The 23,843-nt window shown below is 36.9% G+C and overlaps 1 protein-coding gene across 9 annotated transcripts in view; it reads left to right on the forward strand.

Moving 5' to 3' along the window:
• Window positions 1-23,843, forward strand: part of IQCG (IQ motif containing G) — a 42,194-nt gene that overhangs the window by 7,173 nt on the left and 11,178 nt on the right. For 4 of the 9 annotated variants that reach the window (XM_036904884.2, XM_036904875.2, XM_036904909.2 and 1 more), the window contains exons 2-6: window positions 3,958-4,058; window positions 4,936-5,197; window positions 8,774-9,009; window positions 10,900-11,028; window positions 16,444-16,525. In XM_036904884.2, coding sequence (XP_036760779.2) covers window positions 4,021-4,058; window positions 4,936-5,197; window positions 8,774-9,009; window positions 10,900-11,028; window positions 16,444-16,525 — 747 coding nt within the window. In that variant the 5' untranslated portion in view covers window positions 3,958-4,020. The remainder of the gene's footprint in view (window positions 1-3,957; window positions 4,059-4,935; window positions 5,198-8,773; window positions 9,010-10,899; window positions 11,029-16,443; window positions 16,526-23,843) is intronic. The other 5 variants (XM_057503648.1, XM_057503649.1, XM_036904902.2 and 2 more) reach the window with 3 other exon arrangements.

The raw sequence follows: 23,843 nt of genomic DNA on the forward strand, positions 1-23,843 counted from the left end.
AAACTGGACAGCTACATGTAGGAGAATGAAACTGGACCATTGTCTAACCCCATATACAAAAGTAAATTCAAAATGGATCAAAGACCTGAATGTAAGTCATGAAACCATTAAACTCTTGGAAGAAAACATAGGCAAAAACCTCTTAGACATAAACATGAGTGACCTCTTCTTGAACATATCTCCCCGGGCAAGGAAAACAACAGCAAAAATGAGTAAGTGGGACTATATTAAGCTGAAAAGCTTCTGTACAGCAAAAGACACCATCAATAGAACAAGAAGGATCCCTACAGTATGGGAGAATATATTCATAAATGACAGATCCGATAAAGGCTTGACGTCCAGAATATATAAAGAGCTCACACGCCTCAACAAACAAAAAACAAATAATCCAATTAAAAAATGGGCAGAGGAACTGAACAGACAGTTCTCCAAAAAAGAAATACAGATGGCCAACAGACACATGAAAAGATGCTCCACGTCGCTAATTATCAAAGAAATGCAAATTAAAACTACAATGAGGTATCACCTCACACCAGTAAGGATGGCTGCCATCCAAAAGACAAACAACAACAAATGTTGGCGAGGCTGTGGAGAAAGGGGAACCCTCCTACACTGCTGGTGGGAATGTAAATTAGTTCAACCATTGTGGAACGCAGTATGGAGGTTCATCAAAATGCTCAAAACAGACTTACCATTTGACCCAGGAATTGCACTCCTAGGAATTTACCCTAAGAACACAGCAATCAAGTTTGAGAAAGATCAGTGCACCCCTATGTTTATCGCAGCACTATTTACAACAGCCAAGAATTGGAAGCAACCTAAATGTCCATCGGTAGATGAATGGATAAAGAAGATGTGGTACATATACACAATGGAATACTACTCAGCCATAAGAAGAGGGCAAATCCTACCATTTGCAGCAACATGGTTGGAGCTGGAGGGTATTATGCTCAGTGAAATAAGCCAAGCGGAGAAAGGGAAATACCAAATGATTTCACTCATCTGTGGAGTATAAGAACAAAGGGAAAACTGAAGGAACAAAACAGCAGCGGAATCACAGAACCCAAGAATGGACTAACAGGTACCTAAGGGAAAGGGACTGGGGAGGATGGGTGGGTAGGGAGGGATAAGGGGGGGGAAGCAGAAGGGGGGTATTAAGATTAGCATGCATGGGGGTTGGGAGAAAGGGGAGGGCTGTACAACACAGGGAAGGCAAGTAGTGATTCTACAACATTTTGCTATGCTGATGGACAGTGACTGTAAAGGGGTCTGTAGGGGGGCCTGGTATAGGGGAGAGCCTAGTAAACATAATATTCTTCATGTAAGTGTAGATTAAAGATAACAAAAAAAAGAAAGAAAGAAAAGGGGGATTACTCCCTGATAGGATAAAACTATCTGTAAATCAAATATTAATGCATGATTTAAATATCCTTAATTTTGATCACTTAAAGGGTGTCAGATGATCGGCTATGGAGGTACACTTTCCTGATAATATTCCTTTCTCTTAAAAAAAAAAAAAGCAGTTCCTGTGTGGTGACTTCCAATGAGTTCTACACAATGGTATAAAGGGCATATCAAAGTGTGGGCAAAGGGTCTGTTTGTGTTTATACAGAGGATCAAAGCCTAATTTGGCTACCCAGAAAATGAACTAAGATACGATATGAAGAAGAACTTCCAACATCAGCACTCTCTGGAAGACTCATACCAGAAGATGATCATCAAAAAACCTCAACAAAGATCCAGGCTATGCTGCAGTTGTAGCTACATTCATCCCACCGGTTCCTGGACTTGCCATTGGAATGAAGAAGGAGATATATAAGCTGGCCTGTGCATACAGTAAAACAACAAATTTGACTGGATCTATACTGTTGGAACTCAAACAAGAATTAGGAGAAGTGCAAGTTGTAGCGCTCCAAAATCTTACGACTACAGACTATCTAGTTTAAAAAGAACATATGGGATGTGAACAGTCCCCAGGAATGGGTTGTTTTAATTTGTCTGATTTCTCTCAGACTGTTCAAGTTCAGTTGGACAATATCCACCATACCACAGATAAGTTTTCACAAATGCCTAAGGTGCCTAACTGTTTTTCTTGGTTTCACTGGAGATGGCTGGTAATTATAGGTCTGCTTTGGTTATGTAACTGTACTCCTATTATGTTAATGTGTGTGTGCAATTTAATTAGTTTAAAACCTATACATGCTGAAGTTACTCTACAAGAAGATAGGTCAAAGAAATAATCAATCTTCCCGTGTTTTCTTCCGCCTGCTACTTCTATAGCTTTTCTTCTTCCTTCCTAATTACAACCCTTAAATAGAATTCGTGCCTCATATCAAATTTACCAAGTATCATAATTCTTCCAAGTGGTAAAGATACCTCAAGACAAATGCTGGGCATAGAAGCCACAGGGCATAAATATGCAAAGAAGTAAAAAGCTAACCTTTTCAAACAATAAGAATTTTCTCTCACTTACCAACTTTACATTTCCCTGTATGGCCCCGGAAGATGACTGGTTAGCCAGAGACGGGTAAGATTCCTCAAGGGAGGAGCAACCTAAGACAGGCACAGTCACAGGGGGGCATCAGGTGAGAAATTGGGGATCAACAGAGGTGAGGCTTAGAACCTCACCCCCCCTGTTCTGAGAGAAATCTTCTGCATCCATGGATGTTTTATGGCCCTTGTCTAGCTTGGATTAACACTTAGTCTACAGGCACATACCTGATCATCTACATTTGCTCTCTTACAGCACTAAACTATGTTTTCTACCTTTATCTTGCATCTACCTACCACTTCAGCATTTTATTTAAAAATAATAATAATAATAATAATAATAATAATGGAGAAATGTGGGATTCACATATAAATCAAGTATAAAAATCAAACGAATATTCATATTTGACCTGATTGTTTATAGTTCATAATGCATGATCAAAACCAAAAGTTTCTGTGATGACTGCCCTTGTACTGTTTACCATGTAAGAACTTATTCACTATGTAAGAATTTGTTCACCATGTAAGAACTTGTTCATTATGCTTCAGAAGATTGGAGACTGATGAGAATTAGGCTTGGGGTGGATTAATGATTGTGCATTGAGCATTGAGTCCCCTATACAGAACTTTATTGTTGTTAACAACCATCTGATCAATAAATATGAGAGATGCCCTCTCAAAAAAAAAAAAAAGAACCAAGTCTTAACACTCTGCTTCTTCCTCATAAGACTGCCCTTGCACTAGAAAATTTGGCTAGTTTGGAATATCTTTTTTTTAAGTTTACATAAAAATCCTTTTTCATATTTTTCCATTTTTTGCATGTGAGATTTTTGTTGTGTGAGACGTAGATGTACCACTCTTCTCAGGGTAATTTTATTGTGGACAAAATCACAATGGAAACTTACCATTCACTATTCATTTAGTATAGAGCAGAATTCTCCATAAGGTGTTGTCATTGTGAAGTTCATTTTAGCAGGAATGACTTTGGTTTACTGAGGAGGGGTAGGATTTTGACAAGAATATTAAACTGATTTTCAGGATACAGTTTTTCTAAATGCAATCTCACGTATTCTTCTAAGTCCAGGTGCAATAAATTTTGTTATCTGCCAGATAAGGGGAATGGACTGATTAAATATTTTAGTAATGAGAATAACAAAAAAGTATTATGTGGAGTATATCAATTAGAAATCAGAATACAATAAAAAATGAAACCATGCTGAGTGTTAATTTACCTTAAGAAGACAAAGATTGCATTTATCTGCCAATAATTAAGCTGACTACATAAGATACCTGCACCTCGCGAAGTCAGTGGCTGTTCCATCTCTGCGACTGCTCTAATAAGCAAAAAGAAGGGATAAGCTACAGCTCTTGTAATTCTTTAATTTTCTCTTATGGAAAGAGCATAGAAATAATTTAAATGTCATTCAATTCTCCTGTAAACTAATCTCAATGTTTTTTCCCAATTAGGTGACTGCATTTTTGTGAGACTATAAATGTTCCCTAGAAGTTAACAAAACTAACTCAAGAAGAATGGAAAAGTATGTTCAAAATTGTGGTTTACTCTGTGTGTGTGTGTTTATTTAAATTATGCCTTATGTTAAGTTTTTCTGTGTATGGTTTATCTATTGCTGTTTAACAAATTACCCCAAAACTTAGTAACTCAAAATGTAAACATTTATTACTTCACAGTTTCTGTGGGTCAGGAATTTGGGAGCAGCTTACTAATTGGATGGTTCTGGCTTAGGGTCTTTCATATGCTGAAATTGGCCAGGGTTGCAATCATCTGAAGACTTGACATGGGCTGGTGGATCCCATTCCAAGATGGCTCACTTACAGAGCTGGCAAGGTGATGCTGGCTATTGGCAAGAGGCCTAAGTTCCTCACCCTCACGAACTTCTTCACAGAACTGCTTGAACGTCCTCCTGACAAGGCAGCTGGCTTCCCACAGAGTGACATATATGAGAGAGTGAGGGAAAAGCTGCAAAATTTGTTTTCATCTAGTCTTGAAACCCACAATATTCTTAGTTCTATTCAGTGTCATGGAGACTACAGTAGGACATGAATACAGGAAGCTGAACGTCATATGGGCTACCTTGGGAACTAGCTACCACATTGTTTTTCACTAATCATGAGACACTTTTAGTTAGCATCTAAAGATGTTGCTAGAAAAAAGTTAATTTGGGCTCAAATTCAAATTGGTTAAGCATAGCCAAATACTATGGGCTACCTATAATTATTAAACAGTAAGTTCCTTGCCTTTGGTTGGCCAAAATGTCACTGGGAGGTATTTAGCAGAATCACATACAAACTCCTACTTTTATTCTTCATCTTGGTTCTATTACACAACAGTATGGACATCACAGGAGCCAATCTATTTGTTGCCTGTGCTTATAAGTAATTTTTAAGCATTTGGTGACTGACTTATGTTTTCTTTATTCTTTTTAGAAGCCAACTGGAAGCCACAAATGTTCCTCCAAATGTTTGGCATTCTGAGATGACTGTGTCAGTGACAGGTGAACCACCTAGTGCTGTAGAAGAAAAAGAAGCCGCTAAAGAAACAGACACAGAAGTCATCCCAGAAGTCCTGGAGCCACTCTCCATTCTTGATGTGCTGAGGATCTCTGCAGTTCTGGAGGATACCACAGATCAGCTCTCTATTCTAAACTATATCATGCCAGTTCCATATGAAAGAAGAAGAAATAGTTTGGTACATACACTCGCCATTGTTTAATTTTTGCTTCCTTCTTATTTCTCCATCATTTATAGTATCTATGCCACTAAATATAACATGGGAAATAGCACCTTTATTGCAAATAAAGGGCTATAATAATTACCTGAGACACGTGCTCTCAATTGATGGAGAAAAATAACAATAGTTAAGGTACATTACCAGTCAGAATATCCTTTTTTTCCAATATATTGGCACTGTTCAGAAAGGTCTAGAATTAAGTAAAAATAAATACAGTATATATACTGAGATCAGACAAATCAAATTGCCCCACCTTCTATTTCTCAGCTGCTAAAAGCTAACTGAACTTGAGGGGGAGGAAATTTAACTGGACTCTCTCAACATTCATTTAATCTAAAACAACTGTTGTCATTGCTGAGTATTTTGCAACCGGCCATTGTGAGTATCCAGCTGCATGATTGTGTCAGTCATTACATTTTCAGTGATGTTTTGGAACATCATTGAGTTATTAAAAAACTTGGTAGGGAGCAAAATCTCTATAAATTCTTAAGCTCTTATAAATTTTAATAACTTAGGTTGTGGATATAAAACAATTTACAAATACAAATATACATTAAGTTTAGCAAAATTGCGTTATAATATGTACAGAATGTATTCTTATTTTTGATTCTCTGACAAATGAAAATTGCTACATAAATGAGGGACATTGCTTTCCATGTCTAATAAAAAAGAAATCCATATTTATTGCAACTAGATACTTAAATTTCCCTTCAATTTCCCCTTACAACTTAGAAATTATTACATGTATATTATGGGTTTGGAAAGCTTTTATTAGAGTTTATAAGTTTATACAAGATTTAATAAAACATTGGATTTGGAGTCAGGAGACCTTTGTGGTTTAGTTGAGTGCTAGGAGCAATTCCTGTCACCTTCTTGGTCTTAGTTTTCTCATTTGTAAAATGTGATGGAGTTTTTACTAAATGATCTATATGACCCTTTTCAATGCTAACATTCTGTGAGTTTTGGGGTAGTTTTAAAACAATATTAATGGGTATTATAGGAATTTTATAGTAAATTAACTTGTCAATTGTATGAAAAGCAAAGAGATTAGAAACCCAAGAACCAAGCCTTTCAAGGCACTTACAACAAAAGTCTAATCAATATATAAGTTAGTTAACAAATAGTACAGAAGAGACTAGTGTTTCCTTCCTATTTATTTCATCTTTCAGTAAGAATCAAAAATAAAAGGAAGCTATTCAGTTTGCAAGTTGAAATCCCATTATGATACTTCACTCTTAGGTTTAGAAAAAGGTAATTTGCCATGATAGAAACTCAAGAGAATAAAAAGGCCAAATTTATAAACATCATTCAGCAGCACTCGCCACTCCAGAAAATAAGAGTGCAACTTGTGCACTGTTTTATTCTGGTTTATGATAGTGATCTTTACCCACAAAATTTTCTGATTTAACAGAGGCCCTCCTTATGATTTTATAGTAATATAAATAATAAAGGCTTGCACTCTTATTTTAATTAATAGCAGCTTAAAAGTCCCTTTCTCAATATGTTAGTTCCATAACTTAAAAATTGTGAATCTCAAAATGATTTTTTGTTTTTTACTTCATAGTAGTTACTCTAACTCATGAATTTGATGATGCCATTGCCCTGTAGGGCATCGGATATGTATTTTAAAACCTTGATCTGTATGTGGATGTTTTATTTCTCCAAAGTCTTATTTAGCCTAAACACATTGTTTAGCTTTATCACAGTCTTGGGATGAGAGGTTAGGTAGCATTATCTCTCTTTTATAGCCTTTTTGATAGCTAAGGACATCTGCAAATAGAGTTTCACTTATTAGAATTACAGAATGGAATGATGAAAAATATACTAATGTACCAGGTTCTACCAGAAGTGGAAATAATTGGACCAAAATTTGCAAAGAGCTCTGCTGCAAGGAATACTGTTTGTTTTATCTTTTCCCTTAGGGTCTAATACCCTACCTTGTACGTAGTGTATGCTATATAAAAGTCCTTTTTAATGAACAGATTAAAATATTTAGTTAGTTACTTTAAGTCTGTTCTTTAAAAATTCATATTTCTTTAGTTATCCTTAAATCAGGTTGCTTGACACATTTGCTTCCTTTTCCAGATGCCCAAGCATAAAGGTAGAGGAAAAATAGGGAAATCAGAAATACAGAGCGTCCTAGGCCTTCTATTTTCCCCTAGACAAATTGCCTCCCTAGACAAAAATCTAAAAAAATAACCATATTATTTAATAGCCATATACTTAAGGTTTTCCTTATGTCCAGGTAAGTTTCAGTTTAATTGTTGAAATTCTATGGGTTCTATTCTCTTTGTAGTCAGTCATATCAATTCTAACTTAAAGGCATATTTTAAACTTTAATTCTTATTTAAGACAGCATTTTGTTTTGTACTTACCTGCAAATGTTTCCCTCAGATCTAAATCCTGGCTAATTGTTAATACAAAGAAAAATGCTGTTGAGTCTGTGTTTATTAACCCCTCCAAGGATAGTTCTTTTTAACGTTTCTGGGCTAGTTGAAGTATAGCTAAGGAAGACCTAGACTTTATATATCAATATGCAGACAAACCTTTCTTCTGTTCATAGGATCAGCCCAAGAATTTAAGTAATCATAATAAATGCAGCACTTACATAATTCTGTGTATAGTTCTAAATGCTTTATGTATATTAACTTATTTAATCCTCATCATAACTCTATGAGGGCAGGTACTGTTATCCCTATTTTACCAATGGAAAAATGGAGGCACAGAGGTATTAAGTAGTTACCTGAAGTCAATATGGTTTTATAAAAGATGGAGCAGGATTCAAATAAGGAAGTCTGGTCTCAGAGTCCATATGCATAATCTTGTTATACGACCTCTTAATAGCTCGAGATTTTAGTCACAGATTAAATAGGAGTCATCAATTAAAAGACATATGCTGTTCTATGGTGATGCCTAACCCTTAGTGTCAAGTTTGGTTCTGAAAAATTAATTATTTTGACTTTCCCCTCATGACCTTCAAAATCTATACCACACCACTAAACATGCCATCAGCTTCTGCCCTCCTTTCATTAATATTTCATATTCACATACTCAATGGACATTTGTGTCTTTATGATACACTAGGGATTTTTCTGAGTAGTGGGGCTTTAAAAATGGCCACATTTATTATCCTTACTCAAAAAACAATTTGAGTTGAACAGAGATCTCTAAGACACTGTCCCTTCCCTCATAGAATTTACAATCTACCGAAGCTATCTATACAAATAATTATAATATGGTAAATGTCTGCTAATAGGAATATTTTGCAAATAACTTTACCTTTGATGATTGTCCAGAAGTTTACCAGGTAAATTGGGAAATGACAAGAGACAGAGAATGTTATCTAAAGTTAGGAGTATATGAAAAAAGCAGGGCATGGTGTTTTGTATGGCTGAAGAAGGGGTAATTTTCTTGTAGTATGAAATACAAGGGGGAGAAGATGAGATTGAAAAATGTACGCAGAGGCCCTCCTGTGGCATTGTTTCTTACTCTCTTAAAATATGTCTTATATAGAACGTGATTTCTTGTTTTTAGAAGAAAAGCAAAGAAACGAATTTAGAAGGAAAAAGCTTAGAAAAACTTTCCAAGGTCTCAAAAACTTCAAAGATATCCAGTTCATTCTTATCTAAAGAAGAACCTAAATTGCCAGAAATCAGACATGGAAACCAATTTGCCAACGAGTTTAACAAAATGCAAGATCTCGTCTTAAAAAAACCCACAAGTCAGATCATAATGACCATGGAGACACTGAAGAAAATTCAAATTGACAGGTAAGGAAGGAGAGCATACTTGGAAATAATATATTTATAGATGGATGAAGAATGGCTGCAAAGGTGACAGATGGCTTCATGGGTTTATAGATTGATCATAATATCCTAAGTGACTGCTGGTAAGAAAGAGGATTAAAGACTGTCTGGAGGAAGTGTGTACAATTGAAAGTATAGTGGTTATATGATCTTGGGCAAGTGATCAAGCCTGTTTCCAATTTTTAAAAATTAGTATAATGCTAGCAAATTTACATTAGTGTGAGGATTAGAAATAAGGCTTTCACCAAGTGCCTGGCGCAAATTGGTAGCTATTGTGAGGCTCTATCCAGTCATAAGAGATAGATATCATCAAAGTAGCCAAATTTTAAGCTGCGTTGAAACAGTTTAAAAATCATGAGGGTTTCTTAAAGGCAGTCTCAATTTACATCGTCTCATTCAACTTTTGTTGTCAGCTAGTTTGCTGACAAAGAAGCTCATTAAATTTAAAAGAGGGTGTAACATTATGGTAAGGATTTTTAGTAAGAATTTATAGCAATTACCCAGGGTCACTAGCCAAGTCTGGGCTGTGGTCTGTTACTGAAATAAATTTTATTGGAATACAGCATTGCTCATTTGTTATATACTCTCTGTGGCTGCCGTCATGCTGCAACAGCAGAGTTGAGTAGTTGCAACAGAAAAATCTATGGCCTGCAGAGCCAAAAATGTTTACTATTTGTCCTGTGCAGAAAAAGTTTGCCAACCCCTGCATTAGACCCTCACCAGAAGGGTATTGTCTCTTATGAAAATCAGTCTGACTCAGAATCTTATACATGACAGAAAAGTGTACTGCTTATAACTGCCAGATTTTGTTAATGTCCTTTCATTCTCAATGTGATGGCTCCTATCTTTTCAACTGGTTTCTTGATTTCAGTGTACTTTTTAAAAAAATTTAGTTGAATCTTTCTGTGTGAACTGTTAATAAATTACTATGTGAAATAGTAAGTATAATTCTTGCTGATTCTGTATCAAAACATTAAATAACACTTTGAAAAATTCTCTACCTATGATAATTTCCTGACTAGGAATAAGGGAACCTGGATTATATAGTTCTAGCTCTTTATCAAATTAGTTATGTGACATTGGGCAAGTCATTTAGCCTCTCTGAACCTGGATTTACTCATCTCTAAAATGTGAGAATTTTATTAGCTCTCTAAAAACATTTTTATATGATTTAACTTTTTCAAAATTATGAAGTGTTTCCAAATTGTAGAAAAATATAAATGAAATAATGAATACTTACATATATAACCACCAAATCTCAACATTTTATCATGATTGCTTTAGAGCTTTTTTAAATAAAATACTTAAGACATAACTGAATCCTAGTCCTCTCACTCTTTCCCACAAATATAAACTCTCTTCTGAATTTGGTGTTTATTTTATTACATCTTGTGATACCTTTATTAGGTATATATATATATATCTAATTAAAAAATACATATCCTTTTACATGGTTTTAAATGTTGTATGCATATGTGGTATACATAGTGACATATCATACATTCAATATTTGTTAGTCCTTGGTATGTAAGCTTTTTCAGGTTAAGGAAGTTCTCATTTCTAGCTTGTGAAGAGTTTTTGTAGTTTGTTTTAAAATGAAGAGGGTGTGCTGGATTTTGCCAAATGCCTTTTCTGCATCTGTTGTGGTGATCATATGGTTTTTCTCTCTTGCTTTTATTACTGTGATAAATTAATAGATTTTCTAATACTAAACTATTTGTGCATTCCAGGAATGATTCCAGTTTGGTTATGATGTTCCTCCTGGTTCTTAACTTACTGACTTCTATAAGTTAGCCCTTTGTGAATATAAGGAAGTCTATCTTATTAATTCATCTTTTTTGTTTCTCCTTATAGGCAATTTTTCAGTGATATAATTACAGATACCATGGAGGAGTTGCAAGATTCAGGCACTTTCACCAATCTCCTGAAAGCTTTGAACAAAGAGAGGGAAGACAAAATACATTTCCATGATATCATTGCCAGGTCAGAGTAATGTTAGATTTGTTTGGTTTGTTGTATTTTAAAGTGCTATAAAACTCTTACTAGGAGTCCTTGATTTCTAAAGCAAATCATATTTATGCTTCCCAGGAAAGGCAACTAGAAGTCAGAAATTTGGATTCTATTCCTAGTTCTGCTGGGACAATAATTCAGATTTCTAGGCTTTAATTACCTGTGTCTACATTGTATCAAGAACCGTCCTCCTATTCTGTAGTAATCTTTCTTTTGACTGAGTTCACTGAAAGTCCCTGAACAATACAAGTGACAATAAAAAGAATGCCAAGCAAAGTTTTCTTTCCCAGAGCCTTTCAACTAATTCCAAAGGTTTTTATACTTTCAGAAATTCAACATAATCAGAAGAATGAATTAGAGCTCTATGATCTGGAGGGATGGTCCTTGTACATAGATAAGTGAAAAAAAGTTAATGTTGTGTATATAGTATGACTTTTATTTTAAAAAATCTCACTCATATGTAAAAGCATAGAGAAAGATACGGAAAGATCTACATCAAAAGGGTTAACACTGGTTACATCAGGGATGGTATTGGAGGGGAAAAGGGAGATGGCAGATTGTCTACTTTTTCCTTATACATTCCTATTCTGTTTTGAAAGATTACAGTGTTTGAAATTATTTTTAATTATTTCAAATTATTTGTAATTTCAAAAAAGCCTATCAAGAAAGAAATATGTATACTGCTACATAAGAAGAAAATAGTCTTAATGTAGGTTGCCAGTGATTAACTTTATATATATGATTATAATAGTTTTTCCTTTTAATTTTCTTTCTATTAGATAGGCATAGATTTAGATTTATTTCAACTGGAAAATTATTTTCTGATTTGGGCAAATTAATAATAAATAGTGTTTTGTATTTTAAGTATTGTGTGACTGGCATTTTTAAAGTCACATGCAGTTTAGTGAAGGGTATAAGATAAGATTTTCTATTCAGTTTATTAAATAAGCTTTATTGAGATATAATTTTGTTTCTTTTGTAAAGAGTATGTTTAGTTTATATGCTGTTTATATGCTAATTATAATGATACTTTTTAAAATGTAAGGAAGACTTTTTTCAGGACTATTACAGATGTCAAGACTATTGCAGTAGGGGAGACAGATCTGGCTCAAATCCAAATATAGCAAAGGCAGCTGGGGATTTATAGCCAAGGACAAAAGTCAGGGAGTCAGTGGATGGAAAATTGCTAAGAGACATAAAGGGTAGAGGATTCCTTCTTTTTTTTTTGTAGATAATTATTTTTTGTTGAAAGGTAGTTGACACACAGTATTACATTACATTAGTTTCAGGTGTACAACATAGTGATTCAACATTTATATACATGATAATTCTAGGTACCAGCTATCACCATACCAAGTTGTTACAATATTTTGACTATATTCCTTATGTTATACATTACATTCCGGTTACTTATTTATTTTACAATTGGAAGTGTGTACTTTTTTTTTGTTTGTTTGTTTGTGAGGGCATCTCTCATATTTATAGATCAAATGGTTGTTAACAACAATAAAATTCTGTATAGGGGAGTCAATGCTCAATGCACAATCATTAATCCACCCCAAGCCTAATTTTCGTCAGTCTCCAATCTTCTGAGGCTAACAAACAAGTTCTTACATGGAGAACAAATTCTTACATAGTGAATAAGTTACATGGTGAACAGTACAAGGGCAGTCATCACAGAAACTTTCGGTTTTGCTCATGCATTATGAACTATAAACAGTCAGTTCAAATATGAATACTCATTTGATTTTTATACTTCATTTATATGTGAATACCACATTTCTCTCTTTATTATTATTATTTTTAATAAAATGCTGAAGTGGTAGGTAGATACAAGATAAAGGTAGAAAACATAGTTTAGTGTTGTAAGAGAGCAAATGTAGATGATCAGGTGTGTGCCTGTAGACTATGTGTTAATCCAAGCTAGACAAGGGCAATAAAACATCCACGTATGCAGAAGATTTCTCTCAGAACAGGGGGGGTGAGGTTCTAAGCCTCACCTCTGTTGATCCCCATTTTCTCACCTGATGGCCCCCCTGTGACTGTGCCTGTCTTAGGTTGCTCCTCCCTTGAGGAATCTTACCCGTCTCTGGCTAACCAGTCATCTTCTGGGGCCATACAGGGAAATGTAAAGTTGGTAAGTGAGAGAAAATTCTTATTGTTTGAAAAGGTTAGCTTTTTACTTCTTTGCATATTTATGCCCTGTGGCTTCTATGCCCAGCATTTGTCTTGAGGTATCTTTACCACTTGGAAGAATTATGATACTTGGTAAATTTGATATGAGGCACGAATTCTATTTAAGGGTTGTAATTAGGAAGGAAGAAGAAAAGCTATAGAAGTAGCAGGCGGAAGAAAACACGGGAAGATTGATTATTTCTTTGACATATCTTCTTGTAGAGTAACTTCAGCATGTATAGGTTTTAAACTACTAATTAAATTGCGCACACACATTAACATAATAGGAGTATAGTTACATAACCAAAGCATACCTGTAATTACCAGCCATCTCCAGTGAAACCAAGAAAACCAGTTAGGCACCTCAGGCATTTGTGAAAACTTATCTATGATATGGTGGATATTGTCCAACTGAACTTGAACAGTCTTAGAGAAATCAGACAAATTAAAACAACCCATTCCTGGGGAATGTTCACATCCCTTATGTTCTTTTAACAGTAAATAGTCTGTAGTTGTAAGATTTTGGAGCGCTACAATTTGCATTTCTCCTAATTCTTGTTTGAGTTCCAACAGTATAGATCCAGTCAAATTTGTTGTTTTACTGTATGCACAGGCCAGCTTAGATATCTCCTTCTTCATTCCAATGGCAAGTCCAGGAACTGGTGGGATGAGTGCATCTACAGCTGTAGCAGTGCGTGGATCTTTGTTGGGGTTTTTTGATGATCATCTTCTGGCATGAGTCTTCCAGGGAGTGCTGATGTTGGAAGTTCTTTTTCATATCATATCTTAGTTCATTTTCGGGGTAGCCCAATTAGGCTTTGATCCTCTGTATAAACACAAACAGACCCTTTGCCTACACTTTTATATGCCCTTTATACCCTTGTGTAGAACTCATTGGAGGTTACCACACAGGAACTGCCTTTTTTTTTTTTTTTTTTGTATCACTAATCTACACTTACATGACGAATATTATGTTTACTAGGCTCTCCCCTATACCAGGTCCCCCCTTCAAACCCCTTTACAGTCACTGTCCATCAGCATAGCAAAATGTTGTAGAATCACTACTTGTCTTCTCTGTGTTGTACAGCCCTCCCCTTTCTCCTACCCCCCCATGCATGTTAATCTTAATACCCCCCTTCTGCTTCCCCCCCCTTATCCCTCCCTACCCACCCATCCTCCCCAGTCACTTTCCCTTTGGTACCTATTAGTCCATTCTTGAGTTCTGTGATTCTGCTGCTATTTTGTTCCTTCAGTTTTTCCTTTGTTCTTATACTCCACAGATAAGTGAAATCATTTGGTATTTCTCTTTCTCCGCTTGGCTTGTTTCACTGAGCATAATACCCTCCAGCTCCATCCATGTTGCTGCAAATGGTAGGATTTGCCCTCTTCTTATGGCTGAGTAGTATTCCATTGTGTATATGTACCACATCTTCTTTATCCATTCATCTATCGATGGACATTTAGGTTGCTTCCAATTCTTGGCTATTGTAAATAGTGCTGCGATAAACATAGGGGTGCACTGATCTTTCTCATACTTGATTGCTGCATTCTTAGGGTAAATTCCTAGGAGTGCAATTCCTGGGTCAAATGGTAGGTCTGTTTTGAGCATTTTGATGTACCTCCATACTGCTTTCCACAATGGTTGAACTAACTTACATTCCCACAAGCAGTGTAGGAGGGTTCCCCTTTCTCCACAGCCTCGCCAACATTTGTTGTTGTTTGTCTTTGGATGGCAGCCAGAGGATTCTTGCTAAACTAATTTAACAAGATTCTTGCTGAAGACCTTTTGAGACTTTCTTCTGTTCTCCTGCCTATTTGTGCCGGTTGCTCCTAGGGCCTGCTGCACTGCAAGTGTCCTGGGCCTTCCCTTCATCTCCTTCAACTCACTTTTGACCCTGTTTCCTAGACCCCCATTCTTCCTGTTTTTTTTTTTGTAATCCCTCATTTTGTTGGAGCATGTCTTTCTGTAGCTTCTGGAAGAAAAGGTGCATAGAAGGTAAATATATTAAGATCTTGCAGTCTGGAAAAATCATATTTCCTTACACTTTATTAGAAACAGGTTCTCACCAAATACCAAATATGAAGGCACCTTCATCTTGAACTTCATAGCCTCCAGAACTGAGAAATAAATTTCTGTTGTTTATAAGCAATCTAATATATATTTTTAATAGCAGCCTGAGCTAAGGCAGTTATTGTTTTGTTTATTCTTGTATTATTTTGTTTGTTTTAAACCTAAATAATGGGATTGCTGGAAATAAACAGAATTCTGTTTCTAAGAGCAAACAGAAACAATCACATAAAGTATAAGTTCTCATTCAGGCAGTACTGTGTATGAATCCTGCTCTGCCATTTACTGTTTGTGTGACCATGGCAACTATGTTAGTCTGTGTCTTCTAATAGATGCAATGATGAGATTATGTAAAGATTTTATCAGGGGAAGCACCTGAGTGAGAGGAAAGTCTTCAGATGCAGTGCTGTACAAAAGAGGGAATGTTGGATGGAAGAGACTGTCCTGCAGTCTAAGGATGGTTTAGCAAGGTCATCAGGGAGCCCTTGAGCCCAAGTCACCCATCAGAGGAGTCCTGGGTCTCCCAGGAATGGCCTCCCTCAATATCCCTGCCACATGGAAAAATTGGTTGGTAGCAGTCAGTGGGGGAAGTGTGGTCTCAGAGTACACACAGGGAAGGATTTCAGAGCCTGGAGCTGGGACCCTGGTTCACGTAACCCCCTGTAGTGGGAGGTCTGTGAGGCACATTCTCATGTCCCCCACGGCAAGGTGTACTTCAGCTCTCTAAGCTGCATTTTCCTCATCTGTAAAATAGGGATGATGATAGAGACTACCTCCTAAGGTTATTTTGAGGTAAGAATATGTGAAGTGCTCAGACAAGAAAGGATTCTTCTTCTTCTTCCTATTTCTCCTCCTTTTAGCTTTTTCTCAGAGGCAGCTATCTTAGATACAATACTGATAAGCCAGAAAATCCTCCAACATACTAAAACAAATCATGGTCTTTTTAAAAGTGTTACTGAAAGTGTGCTCCATGGACTAGTATCACCTGGGAACTTGTAAGAGGTGCCAATTGCAGGGCCCACCCCAGACAACTGAATCAAAATCTCCAGGTACAGCCCAGGAATTGGTTCACGGCCAGGTGGCCCTTGGGCATGCTAAAGTTTGAGAAGCCTTGCTCAAACACAAATCATTCTTATTTCATCTAGGGAGGAAAAAGGAAGAGAACAGATAAGATCTCTTCAAAAACAGCTACTTAATGTCAAAAGAGAACGGGAAGTTGAACTACAGGTAAGTATTACCTGGGCAACATCAAAAGTGACTAAGCTAAACTGCTGTGTAGAAGCCATCTCTCTTAAGCAAAGAAAAGTAATGCTTGAGAAATTGTTTCTCCTGGGGTGCCTTTAGTATTGCAAATATAAGAGAGTAACTAGAAAGTTGGCCTGCGATGTATAAGTATGCCCAGAAGAGAACTCTGGGAGACCCCAACCCTCTGGAGCTCTTAGTCTGTTCTTACCCCTCCATCCCATCCAGCCACACCACCCACTTCTCCCCTACAGGAGACCTTGTCTCAGCAAGTTTCTTTATTCCAACTTCCTTATACACGATGGTTAGGTTTAATAATGTTATTTGTATTTCAGATACAGAGTGGATTTAATGGTCATTAGGACCTAACCTTATATCTAATTTACCTCTATAAGAAAATGCATCTCAAGTTGTAAGAATTGACTTGCAAGACAGTGTTTGGGCTACAACCTGGGAAGTTAGAAATCAGTACAATTAGGGCAGTTTAGAAAGATACAAAGTAGGGCCTGATAGTAACTTTTTATTCCTTAGCTATTTGGATGAGTTTATGCTTCAGATCAGGGAATCTTCATTATTTCCTACATAGAAGTTAGAAGAATATTTTAAAAATGCATTTGAAAGAATTGTCTAAGAAAGGTCATTACTAGCCTTCCAAGATACTATCTTTAGGTCTTCTGAGCAAATTGCTTAACATCTTTTCTTATTTTTTATTTACCAATTACAAAGTATCTTTGGTATTGATTTTTACATCTTTATCTTTATTAACCCACTGTTTTTAGCTTACATTTTTGAAAATCATTTTTCTTCTTGGGAAGTTTCACAAAAACTGGTGAGTACTTACCAGTCTTCTTTATAATGAATAGACTTTTTCAAAGGTTTCCTAGCTTTTTTCCCTGAAAAAACTCTCCCATTATTTAAAAGTTCCTCTTGCATTCCTTGAAGATACTTATATTTCCTTTTAAGCATCTAAACAGTATCAAAAGAAACCTGAGCCTGAGGTTTAGCCTGAGCCTGAGGTTTAGTCCTCTCTCAGTTAACTCCCCTATGCTATTATCACAACCACTTTTTTTCTCTTTCTTTAAACACTTGTTGAATAAACACCAGACAGCGGCTTACTCTTGCTTGTGAAACCTGTCCTCTTGGGTTACATTCTCAGCCATTACACTCAGGCCAAGTAAAACTAAAGCAGTATATCACTCAGATATTTTGATTATTAGCAAAGGAATAGATAAACCAGGACAAGAAAATCCAAGGCAAGCCTTGGAACAAAAAACAGATCAGGATGAAATGAGGTTAAATCTCGAGTTGTTAAGAAAATAATAGTCAAGGAAACAGGAAGACTGTGAGGAAGTACACAGATACTAGAAACTTGTGGGTCAGAAAACTATGCCAGAAGTTGGGAAGGCAGATTTGCATGTGTGAAAGTGTGTGTGGTGGTCACATAGATACTAAGGTTCGTGCTGGGTCCCCAGGCAAAAAGAAAAAGTCACAAAGGAAAAAAATCAGGTTGCCACCAGACTTCAGAACATCAGCATACAAACAAGATAACAGTAGAGCAGTATTTTCAAGAAACTAATGGGGAAAAAGAGAAAACCAAAGTATACATGTAAAAAATCAATTTATCTTTTCCATACATTGGCAGGAGACTTAGATAAGGACATTAATATATATACACACACACTATCTACAGTAGCATCAGAAATATCAAATACCAAGTAATGAATCCAACAGCAACCGCCCCCACAACAAAGTGTAGGACTTCTTTGCAGAAAACTATAAAACAGTACTGAAAAATTAAATAATACTCTAGTAAATAGAGGAATATGCTATATATATGGATTGGAAGACTCAATATTATAAAGATGTCAATTCTTCTGAAACTGATTAATATATTGAAATCAACCCCAGCCAGAGTTGTGATTAGATTTAAGTTATTTATTTATTTATTTTTGTGAAACTGGACAAACCAATCTATATTGAGATGTCAAAGATAAAATATAATCAAGATAATATTGAAGAGGAACAAAGTGGGGGAAGTTGCTTTCCTGTATGAGGTATATGTTGGTGCAAGGATTGAAAAATAGAGCAACACAATACAGAGAGAACCACTATGGTTTTATGACAAGGTGGCACCACGGATCCGTGGCAGGAGGTGTTTTTAATAAATGGTGCTGAAGAAATTGGATACTTATATGGAAGAAATTGAACTTTACTCTGATCTAACACCATAAACAAAAATCAGTTCATGTAATTATAGATTCAATATGAAAGGCTAAAGCAAAATATTTCTAGATAATATAGGAATCTATTATGTTGACCTTGGGTAGGGAAAGACTTCTTAAATAGGTCTCAAAATGTAAAATTACAAAAGAAAAGATTGATAAATTTGACTATATGAAAATTAAAAACCTGTTTGTCAAAAGCCAACAATCAGAGAGAGAAAGAACAAGTCACAAAGTGGGAGTGTTACGGAAAATACTGGAAAACCTGGACTGGGTCACTGACAGGAAGAACCAAGCAGCACTCGGAGGTCTTGGAGTGCTGAGGTTTTATTTCACACCGGCAGGCCCAGAGGGGAGTATTTTCCAAGGTCTGAGCCCTGAGCACAAGCAAGGGGAGCAATTTATATTACTTTGGTATGTGGCATTTCGGCCTGCGCAGGGCACAAGAGGAGCCTGGAGGAGGGGAGGAGGGAGCTGGGGGTGCTTTGCCAACCGGAGGGAAAAAGCGGTTTGCTGACCTTAATGGCTGTGTTGAATATTTTCCTTATCAGGAGAAGATACAACACATAATCAACAAAGGGTTTTTATCCAGAATATATGGAGAATTTATACAAATTAATGAAAAAGGCACAGATATCTGCCTAATGAAAAACTAAGCAAGAGGGGAAGGAAGCACTTTCAAAAGAGGATATCCAGCTGGCCAACAAACATGAAAGTGTGTTCAACCTCACTTTTCATCAGGGAAATGTAAATTGAAACCATGAGGAGACATGGCTATTTTCCCATTAGACTAGCTAATTCTATTATATTGCTATTATATTTATATTAACTTGTAATACCAAATGGTGATGATGTGGAGTGATGGGAATTCTCATGTGCTAATACTGAGCATTTATATTGGTACTACTACTCTGGAAAACCTTTAGCATTATCAGAGTTTTAGCTGTTCCACCACAACCACCACCACCACCACTCATCCCATAACGCTGACCAAGGTCTACCAAAGGTCATCAAAAGTGGGGAACTCATCCCATGCTGTACCCTTCTTACAAGTGTCTACTCCCTCCAGAATCTGCCTGATTTTGTACACTCTCTAATGGTTTTATGTAATTTCCATTTGTATTGTTCAGAGTGTACAGTTATTAACAGTGTGATCATCCTGGTAGGAGCTTATTGGCAATAGTGGAAGTAGAACATTTGAAGAATCAGTTGGAGACAGAACTTGGGATATATAAGGAACTGAAGGAAGGCCAGTTTAGCTGCTGAAATTTGGAGAGAAAGGAAGAAAAGCATAGATGAAACTAGGATGGGAGGCAGGGAGCAGAGTATGGAGGTTCTTACAAGCATTGCTTGTCTGGGCAAACATCATCAGTGGATGCCATCTAGCAGGGAGGAGGTTCGTCATGTAAGAAATCTATCTTGTCCCTAGAGGTCAGGGTTTGGGACCATGTTGCCATTCTGGATTTGTAGTCTTTGTTGGGCTTGCTAGGGCTACGTCTAGTCTGCTCTAGACCCATGGTGATAAGCTCACCTAGAGTTCTTTAAGCAGTTGCCCTTACCTCATTCTAATGCCTCCAGCATGTACAATAAACCTTCCAATGCTGGAGCTGCCACTGAGGTGTTCAGCATCTGGGAGATATTATCAAAATCGGATGCCAAGGAGGAGTTACTTCCCCACTGGGCATTAGTCTTCTCATTTCCCTCAAATCTTGAGTGCTGGACAGTTGGAAATAAAGGTAGATAGCTAGAAAGAAAATCTTTAAGCTCTAAATCTGAGTCTTCAAGGAGAAGCTTGGCTGATAAACAATAGTTCTTCACTTACATCAGCTTTGTCATGATTATTGAGTTTAGATGTCGTAAACATGAAGGATATGAACCCACTCCTACTCATTTTGACTGGTTATAGAAGGAGCCATGTGGCATAAACTGGATGTTCTGGAACCCTAAAGTCTTATTGCAAAACTGAGAGGGATCTTCCCAGTGGTGCTCAGGTGATTTTGAGTGTCAACTCTGGCCCTTTGGCCCTTGTGGTGCCCTGCTTGTATTCTGCTGGACGAAAAACATCTTGTACCTCCTTCTTAGCAGGGGCTAATCATGGAAATGTGCTCCCTAGACCTGGATTCACATGTCTAGACTGGGTGGCCCTAAGCCAACTGCAGCACTGCTTATTCCTCACACTTCTGTTCTTCATTCAGCTACCCAGTGCCATCCATGGTCACTGACTGTGCCTTGGAAAGCTCAGTGCTATGCAGGAAGCTTTGCATGATATCTTAAAACAGGCTTGAACTACGCCACCCACCAAGATTCTCTGTGTTTTCTCTTGCCACCCTATTACTAGCTTTTGCATGTTACCTGGCTCTCTTGTTCACTCAGTTCCTCAGCTTTTTTGCACTCTTCGATGACTCTAATTTACTTTTTGGGGAAGCAAGATATACAGAATGAGTACTAAAAGGAATAGGTTGAGATGATTATGATGCTCTCTAGGCTCCAACATGGATTAAAGAATAAAATGAAGATGTAGAAGGCTTGCTCGCTAAATTTGCAAGCAACTCAAAGCTAGTATATGTTAAGTAATAGATATCAGAATTCAAAACCCTGTTGATTATTAGAGTGCTGAACTGACTCCAAGAAGATGCAAAGGTGAAACTGAAGCCCTAGTTTTGGTTAGAAGAATCTTAGATGTTGAGAATTGTGAAGACCTACCTTGTCTTCAACAGTTTCATTAGAGGGATAGCCAGGTTCTAATATTAATACCTGGGGTTAGGGCCTCGTTGTTGTAGTAAAAGCATTTTTAAAAGGTACCAGCCTTCCCCTGTCTAGACTTCTCAGAGTCCATCTTTCACAGTGCTTTTTCTAATGGCTTGTTATCAGAGTATTAACAGTCCTGACAGCATATTCCCGTACACTATTGTGAAAAGCATTTGTAGCGCTTCCTCTTTGTTTTCATTATTGCAGTTTATGGCACTGTATAGTGTTTATAGAACAGGGAAGAAATGCTCCCCTATTCTCTGTTGCGGTTAGGCATCACATTTAAAGTAGTTTACTCAGAAGAGATCATCCAAGACAGTGAGATATGTGGAAACTTTATTACAAAAGGAAAGACAAGAGGACGTTGGTACAATTGGGAAGGGAATAGTTCAAGTGAAAGCAATGGGTGGAATTGGAGCCTGAAAATTTAGAAGTTTGGACTTGATTATATTTCTTCTGCATCTGAGAACAGGAAAATTCATAGACTTTTATAGAAGCAGCTTGTATTCTTAGTAAAAGACAAATATGAATTGCTAATTTAACACAGGCTTTTATCACTTAATAGACCACATTCCCATTTTCCTTTTTCCAACTAACCGAAGAGGCAGCCTGAGGTGTAAGACAAGTTCCAACTTCCCTAGACAGTAGCTTCCAAAGTTTGCAGGAACCAGTACTGTCATCTTTGTGTTCGATTATGAAAACAGACTCTACCATTAAAAGCCTTTGGCATATTGTGGCAGCCATCACAGTATTATTAATTCTAATTGATTGACTGCTTCTTTCTATTACTAAATCATGCTTCTTTGAATTCAAATAACAAGTCCAGAAGTCTAGATCTGAAGGCAGTTTTGGGATTTGGAAGTAAGGTTTGGCTGCTACAAAACCCACAAATATGTTGCATCAGTCCACAGACATTGATCATGTGGAAAGTTCCAGACACCATGGATAACCAAAGTTGCGATGTTTGGTTGTGGCGAAGGCAGATCTCTTCTTTGTGAGAATCTTAAAAGGAGTTCATGCACTCAAGACCCTTGGCCTGTCACCCGCTGCTTCTAGGCTGCCTCCTTTTAGCACACTGAGAAGATGACATGAAATGATACCTCAGTTCATTTATTAGTATGCCTCGATTATGATCTCACAATCAGTAGCTTGTCAGTATTTTATATCCTCTCCTTTGTTTCCACACTGCCACCATGGCAGGCCATACATTTGTGCAGAACAGCAACACAGGAAGGAACTCAGAGTAATCAGAGGCCTGTGGCAACAGTGTTGCAACCAGATGCCTTTCGCTCGGTGCAATGTAACTGGCAGATTAATGTTGTATGACCTTATTAACAGTTACATAATGTAGTACCATATTTTGTTTGTCACAGACAGAAACTCCTGGAGTTTGAACTTGGCATTTCTGACCTGTATTTTGTTACTCCAAAAGACTTAATATTCAGTTTGGTAAAGAAAACTGACTAGAACATTCTCTTGAGGTTTTGAAAGTGTATTTTTTGTATGGACACTAGTTAACGAATACCTAACTGTTCAACACTGTTAGAGTCTGTGAAAAACAAAACTACAATTATTTATTTGGGCTGAGGTTTTCTGGATTTAAGTGATATTTAAGCTGGATCTTCAAGTCTAAGTGATTAAATAGGTAAAAGGATACCAGTTGAAGAAGTGAAACAATCACTTTCCCTTTAGCTCAAGTCTTCCTAGAAACGTTGACTGTCATGCAATTTGGAACCAGAAGGGAGGGGGGAAGGGAGGAGTGTAGAAAGAAGGGAAGAAAAAAAAATGAGCCAAAAAAGCTATCTCATAAAATTCATTCAACAGGCGTTTATTGAGCATCTAAGTTTTGCTAGGCATGGGCAATATTTTACAAATGAAAAATAGTCTAAGGGAAGTTAAATAATTTGCCCACAATCCTACAATTTGTAAGAAGTTACTCAAGTACTAAGATGTACAAACTGGGCTTGTAGCATATTCTCTGCTGAGATACTCATCTCTTTGGAATGGCTCCGATGCAGCTGGAATAACTGCTGTACAGTTGGAATTGTTCATAGAGTTACGCCAACAAGTCAGACAAAATGACTTGAAGAATTCCTTTCTGACTAATTTTAGGGGCTTGTGATTCTTTAAACTGGTTCGCTTTTCATTATAGACTACCTCGACCAATTGTTTCTTCTCCGAATACTTACTGAGGATTCCTCCCAGATTACATGTTAAGATTAGAGTTGGTTGATATTTGGAGAAGCACAGATCCCTGGTTACAGCTGTGCATTGTTACTACTAGTTGTGGTTGTATGTTTGTAGTGCTGTCAGCTACTCTGATCATCTTTCTG

This window comes from Manis pentadactyla, chromosome 1 (genome assembly GCF_030020395.1).
Source record: "Manis pentadactyla isolate mManPen7 chromosome 1, mManPen7.hap1, whole genome shotgun sequence".
Lineage (NCBI taxonomy): Eukaryota > Metazoa > Chordata > Mammalia > Pholidota > Manidae > Manis > Manis pentadactyla.